We start from the raw sequence: 7272 nt of genomic DNA on the forward strand, positions 1-7272 counted from the left end.
TACCCATTCTGGAGGAACCATAGCTATTGTCAACTCAAACTGTATTATCAGAATCGGCTCATGGGCTCTGCTACCCACAAGCCCATTCCTTCCCCCATGATAATTTCCAAACCATGATGAGGCCCCAGGCTAGCAGTGTTACATCCAACTTCATTAAGAGACTGCCTTGAAAACCCCCTTATCTTGTATTTTATTTCCAATCAGAAGTACAAGGAATCAGCAGACAGCCTCCTGACCTACTTTTTATCACTCTTTTCTCCTTCCATAAAATTCTGCTTCTGTCAGGTTACTTGGAGCTCTCTCTCTTTAGCAAGAATTGGAATTCCCAGAGAGCAAGAACTCGGAGAGTAAGTTGAGGAGTCGGGACATCACCAGCTGCTGCAAAAGCCACCGTACCAGAGAACAGTACTGTTATAACCTCACATGGATATCAAGTTGTTTTTTTACTTCAGAAAGTTCAACGATGCTATTGGAACACAGAGTGCCAACTTCAAACTGGAACCATGGAAATGTGATGTTCCCAATGCGAAACAAATTACTGAAATGGTACCAACCGCATCATAGCACAGACAACTGGTATTTTAAAGTCTAGCTCTCAGTTATTCCTGGCTCTGCTGCTGTGAGTCACTTGGTCTTTACACGTTTTGGATGAATGGAAGAGAAACCTGAGTTCTCTAAAATAAGTCTTGAAAGACTAATGACAAAGCACTCAGGAACAAGACACTACAGCAGAAACATAGCAAGGACAACACCTATTCAATCATGGTTGGGCTCTGCCTGCTCATTTCCAGGAAACTCTGAAGCATCAAAGCAGAAGAGCATTGTGCAGGACACTGCAGGACTCTCACTACAAAGTCATGATCCAAGCATATCGACCCAAAAATGCTAGCTTGGAAGAGCCTTAAATACTTGTATTTAATTAAAAAGTGACCACCTGTTCTGCTTATGATTAAAAAGCTGTCAGACTGAGTCCTAACAGCTTTTAAGCTGGCTTCTTGGAGATCAAATATCACAAGGTCTGATATGGCTGAAGCCTGTACACTATTCTGCTACTTGAATCAATTTCTGAGCATTTGAGAGACAGGCTACCTGGTCAAATTGATACAAAACCCTAAATACCTTACTAAATATAAAGGGACATTGGGTTGGATCATTCCAAATCCAAAGCTGATTCACCACATGACCACGGGCACGTTACTTGACCTCCCTGTACGTTCAGTAACGCATCTGCAACAGTGAAACGGCAACACCTCAGCGACCGAGCAGCATCTCATTTTCAGTCCTGAATGAGTAATCCATGTGTGCCAGAATGGCAGAAAGTCAGAAATATCTGTGGAGAAATTGCTATATTGTACAGGCTCTGTTCATGCTGATCAGACCTGTGAAAAGCGAACACTAATCTGTGGGAAAGGGCAACCACAAATTTAAATTCCACCCCCTAGCAGTAACACTGAATAAGTGACACGGTATCAGTCACTCCGATCCAGCTCAGAGACATACTCTGTTATGATAAGTCAACTGCAGAAGCTAATACTTAACTACATGCACATTTTCATTTACAGTCTCTTTGATCCAGTTTTCTTTTTGCTCAGAACTGCACATTTGTAGATGTTACAGTCCAGACCTCAAGTCGCAGACCCAGAACTGCGCTATGCATCAAAAACGTGGAACAGAGATGTGACAGAAAGACAAAACAAATAACCACGAAAATTATACTAAGTTCCCTGGGATAACATTCGCTGCCACAGATTCCACAGATTCAGCTGCCCCCAAGTTACAGTGCTAAAGGTCAGTTCTCTGCTGAATTATGATTCTCCTACTGGAGAACTGAGACAAAAGTGGTTTCCTTGCCATGTAAACTTCAGGTTACCTCAGAGGTTTAACTGCACAGGGACACGCACTGTATCACACAACTTTATCCCAGAGCTCTTTCCCAGCACTACCCTGTCCCCCTCTTCTACTGCTGCTTCATTTTTTCTTCCCCATTGCAACTAATAATGCTCAAGAGAGCAAAGATTTTTCAAGTTTTGGTACTTCTTTTCCAGAGTGCAAGTTATAAGCTTGCAACTATGCTAATTAAATCTTTCACTCTGATCTAGTAAATGTGTTATTAAATCTGCTGCTCAGTTTCTGTCAATGTTCACGGTTTTGTAAGTAATTAGTCAACTGCAGATAAAAACACAAAAGCTGAGACTGACCATAGACTAAATTCTGTCAAGAAGTACCACCAACACACTAACTTTGAAATGTTATAGAAAATCAAATATAGGTTTACTGATTTGCAGAGTTTCCAAAGCTTTAACGTATCTAGTGGTGACCTTTCGGCCAGAGGGTAACCAGACAGTTGCGAACGCTCGGTCTGCAGCCGCTTTCACAGCGTGGTACATGGGAACTCCCACCTCCTTAACAGATGTTTATAAGTGAGACATTGATATACAGGTGTGGGTCACAGATGGCACACACATCCTTGGTGGAGCAGGCAGTTCGTCTGATAATATACAAGAGATAGTGAAGAAAGTGAACAAAATCAAAGTAAGGCAAAGAAGCCTGCATTTTAAAAGTAAATACTCAGCAAGGATAAGTGGGATCAGGACAACCAAGGTAATTATTTCTCATTGCTCCGATCAAGTTACACCAACTTATCTACCTAATGCTTAGTGTTCAAAGCCCCTCATTATTCTCTATACTTACTCCTCGCTCATCCGATCTTATCTTACCTCATTAATCCCCACCTCCTTCACACCATGAGCTGCCAGTGTGATCTGCCCATTTGTCAAGCACACACAAACATCCTTCCTACCTCTCTCTTATCAGCCGGAGCACTGCTTGGTTTGTGAGCGTATCAACCACTCTCAACTGCCTTGTGGTTGCCTTCAGGTTCCTTCCCTTTTCTTCTCCCTTCTCAGTACCTCGTTTCATGTATCCACTCATTTCCCAACTTGTTTGTGAACTTTAGTTTCTACGGAGCAGGCAGCCTTCACGTGCTTACAGAGCACAGGCAGAGATGGCCAGGCTGACCTGCAATACACATCGTATGCTTGAACGTGTAAGACCACAGTCTTTTCCTCTTCCTGATTTTTCAGGAATTTCTCATCACAACTCTTCATGATGCCAACTAGCAATTAGGCTGAAGAGCAAACAGAAATAGTTGACATGTTATAATTAAAAATTCAAGTGTTTCAAAATGAGTCAGAACTGTTATCCTCATACTTGAGCACAAATACCAGCTGTCCAAACTCACGTACTACCTTCCATCACCGTCACTGTCCCTCCTCCTAATCCCTTAGACAAAACACCTGTGTTACTGGTATACCAGAAACACAGAAAGCAGTATTATTAGCTTTTAGTAGCCACACAACCACCCCATTTGGAGCGTCTTTTGCCAGGACGAGACTCGTCTAGACCACTAGATGTGAAAAATACCCGGTAAGTGATGCTTAAAAATTATTGCCGTTGGACAGCCGAGTTCTCTGGACATTATCTCACTGTTTTTCTACTGTACATGTATATAGGGGAGATGTTTGTGTTTAGCAAACACATAACAAGCAACTTACTGTTCTCCTCAGAGCTTGTTACAAACCTGTTCACAAAGTCAATGGGGAAGCTGCACTGGTGTGACTGCCTGCCTGTCAGCTCTCCTATCACAGAAACAGCAATTACAGGTGGTAACTAGGGCAGGAGAACCACACGATGAGACCTCAATAGAGCACCGTGCCCAGTTTCCACCTCAAGGTCAAACATTTTAATAGACTTAAGCAATGTAGGGTACTTTAAGAGAAACGATTTACATTTAACATGTTTGCTGTTCTAAGGGGAAAGCTATTACTGTTAGCACTTAACATTTTGGCTTCAAAACTGGAAAAAGGCTCGTATTTGCCTGTAAGTTAAACTTTTATTTGGTCTTGCGCATGACAAGTACCAGAGAAGTCGTAAACAGAACCTATTTGGAGGGTGGGCAGGGGAATTAAGATAAATTTTACGTTTTTAAAGAGATGCTCAAGGGTTCAAAGATTTGCTTCTCATTCATTTTTAAAAGCTAAAATTCCCATTAAAAAAAAAAAAAAACACCCACCCCCAAATAAAAAGGATTTACGCTTATGTCATAGCATCTCTACACACAGTCTTTGAAATGCTGATAGGTACTTTGTGCTAGTATAAAGTGTGTAACTAGTTACAGCCAAGACCTTGTTTAACTAAGTTGTTGCAGTTAAGGACTTATAAAGGTACCTACAAACTTTAATAGAAGTAGCCTAGTTCCACTATTAATAAACTAAGACATAAATATAATTAGACAGTACTAAAAGGTGGAAGCTCTCCCGACCAACTACACAATGATAACCTCAAAACAAAGCACCAAGTCTTTCAAAAAGCGGCCTTTTTAAGTAGTTGTTTGACAACCTCAATGAAAAGAAAGTTACAATACCAGAATGGGGGGAAGCAGTTAAAATATTACAAGTCTGCTCAGCCTGCTTTTCCCCTTTTAAAGAAGAACAAGCAGAGCAGTTAAATGTTATATTTTCCTCGGACGCCCGGGCCACTCAGAGCCACATCTGCAACACATTAGATGTCAGAGCTCAAGGGGAACTCAGGCCAGATAAGCATCGAACAACTTGAACTTGTAAAGAACGTTTAATGAAGAACTGTTGTTTTCACATAACTGAGGACCTGTCGCCTGACCCCAGAGACACCGGACTATGAATCATTAATGTGAAAAACAGTCTCTTCCCAGAACATATACTGATACCTGTATGCATACTGATACCTGTACTTACAAGCTAATTTGGGGGGAAGGGTAGCCAAAGAACCAGGAATCCATATTTTAAATAGATTGATAAGGGGAAGGGCATTGTATATGAACTGAGGCAGGGTCGGGTGGTCTGTAAACCCTGCAGTACCCAACCAATGTGGAACTGGGGAGGGAAACTGCAGCCATGATTTTGGGGGGATATAAGCAGGGGCTTTTTGCCCTATTACACGTGCCCACCTCCAGGTAGAACACCCAGAGTTGCAATATCGTTATTAAAAATATTGATTTGCTGTGAGGTCCTGCCTGAGCCTATTATATTTGTAAATTAATTATTTCCTACAGGACTATGAATCCTTAATGTAAAACACAGTCTGTTCCCAGAATATGTACTGATACCTGCACTTACAAGTTAATTTAGGGGGAAAGGTAGCCAAAGTACCAGGAATCTACACCTGAAATAGATTGATAAGGAAATAATTGTTTCCTACAAACTTTTTTTCCCACATAAAATACATATCCCCACATGGCCCAAGGTAAAGAATTAAGAAGGGAAAAAAAAAACCGCTGAAGCAGCATAAAACTAGCGTTGCATGCCTTGTTTTTTGAGGGTTTTTCTCTAGGGCGGCCCCACGGTATATTACAGAAGAACAGAAGGTGCTGTGGCAAAGCTTTGACCCACCGAGCTGAGACAAAACACCCTCGGGCCCCGCGTTCCCCTCAGTCCCGCCCGCCCCCGGCGGGGTAACGGCCACGGGCTGAGGCCCGGCCCTGCGCAGCCCTCACCTGAGCGACGCTGGGCCCCTCCTGGCCTCCCCCGCGGGGAGCAGCAGCTGGGGCATGGGCAGCCGGGAGGAGCCGGGTGTCCGCCGCTCCGCTGCCCCGTCCCCGCCGCTCCGGACCCCGACGCCAGAGAAAATGTCACCGGAGGCCGCGGGTCTCCGCTGCTGCGCCGTCACTTCCGCCCCTCCGGAGCAGACGAGCGGCCGCGCAGAGCGGCAGCGCTCCCCCACTCGCCAGCGCCACCCTGAGGGGGCGGTGCGGCAGTGGGGGGAGTCTGGCTCTGCACGGAAACACCTCAAGTTGCAAAACAATAACTTAACCCAGTTTGTGCCGCTTCTGTGTGATTACAAGTGGTTCAGAACAAGGAACCTGGAAGAGTCACTATGTTGACCTCATTAATGGTTATCAATATGGAAAGAGTGAGTGTCAGGAGGATGGAGCCAGGCTCTTCTGGGTGACAACCAGTGATAGGACAAGGGGCAGTGGAAACAAACTGGAACACAAAAGGTTCCGCTTAAATTTGAGAAGAAACTTGTTCCTGGTGAGGGTGGCAGAGCCTGGCCCAGGCTGCCCAGGGGGTTGTGGAGTCTCCTTCTGTGCAGACATTCCAACCCGCCTGGACACCTTCCTGTGTAACCTCATCTGGGTGTTCCTGCTCCATGGGGGGACTGCACTGGATGAGCTTTCCAGGGCCCTTCAACCCCTGACATTCTGGGATTCTGTGGAAATGTAACTATTTGCCAGCAATAGATCTCATTTGCTATGGTTATTACTAATTTAACTGTACGATGTGCAGTTTAGATGAAGAATAACGCAAGCAAAGGGGCGAAAGTTCCCAGTGTGGCAGCTTTAAAATGAAAATGCTCAGGGGCTAGAATGTGCTCATGACCAAGGTACGGCTGACCTCTCCTACGAATCAATACAACAAAGAACAGAGAATAAGATTCTCCTAATAAAAATAAGAATACAAATTCTGTCAGTGAAACGAGGAAATTCACAATATTAAGCGGGGTTCAATTCCCTGACATTTGAACCAACCAAGTGAGGACACTTCCTTTGAGTTTAAGTATATTCCAAAAATTTAAGAGGAGACCTGAGAGCTGTAGAATCTGCTTTGCATCCTTGCATCTTCCAGCAGCTCCTGACATTCTTGAGAACATCCCTTTGCTTCTCTTTGACCCGTTTTGCAGCAGGCTGGGGTATATAATGTCTGTTTGTATCCCATGGAGTCTGGAAGAGAAATATGAATTCTAAAGAAACACTCTGAGACCCCAAAGTACCAGGAAATACAACATACAGCATATTTTATGACCTCCTAGACTGGTTATTCTTTGCTATAAGCAACTAGAGTAAAAGTTGTGCTTTGAAATGTCTGGGGCTGCCCCAGAACATGTTTGGGGAGTTCAGTAACCCATCTAATTGGTGGGACACATCCATAGCATTCGTGTTTTGGAGTTCCAAAGTGAGGGTTTGCTTTGCAGCTCTTGAATTGGGTGGTAAAACCTGTGCAGATGTCAAGAGGCTCTGAAATCCGTTCTGTGAAATTATTTCAGGCTCTGAATATATATGAAGTTAATAACTTGGCCCTTCCCATTTCCCTTTTTAGCTTTTAGTCTGGATCGGTGGCCTGATTTTCCAGATGAGGCTCATGGGTTAGTGGCAGAGTCGTGTTAATGCTTGGGCTCAGTGGCATCTCCTCCGCACGTTGATCAGAGACCTGCGGGCTGGGTGCGGGAGGCCCGGTG

The 7272-nt window shown here is 44.1% G+C and overlaps 1 protein-coding gene across 4 annotated transcripts in view; it reads right to left on the reverse strand.

Moving 5' to 3' along the window:
* The window catches only part of ARK2N (arkadia (RNF111) N-terminal like PKA signaling regulator 2N), a 47268-nt gene extending 40411 nt beyond the window's left edge, over positions 1-6857 (reverse strand). The window contains exon 1 of one of the 4 annotated variants that reach the window (XM_021284890.2): positions 6621-6833. In XM_021284890.2, coding sequence (XP_021140565.2) covers positions 6621-6752 — 132 coding nt within the window. In that variant the 5' untranslated portion in view covers positions 6753-6833. Of the gene's footprint in view, positions 1-2800; positions 3312-5530; positions 5729-6620 lie in introns of those variants that run through there. The other 3 variants (XM_005500410.3, XM_065046898.1, XM_021284891.2) reach the window with 3 other exon arrangements.
* Positions 6858-7272: the final 415 nt, after the last annotated feature.

Source organism: Columba livia, chromosome Z (assembly GCF_036013475.1).
Source record: "Columba livia isolate bColLiv1 breed racing homer chromosome Z, bColLiv1.pat.W.v2, whole genome shotgun sequence".
In the NCBI taxonomy this organism is placed as follows: Eukaryota; Metazoa; Chordata; class Aves; order Columbiformes; family Columbidae; genus Columba; species Columba livia.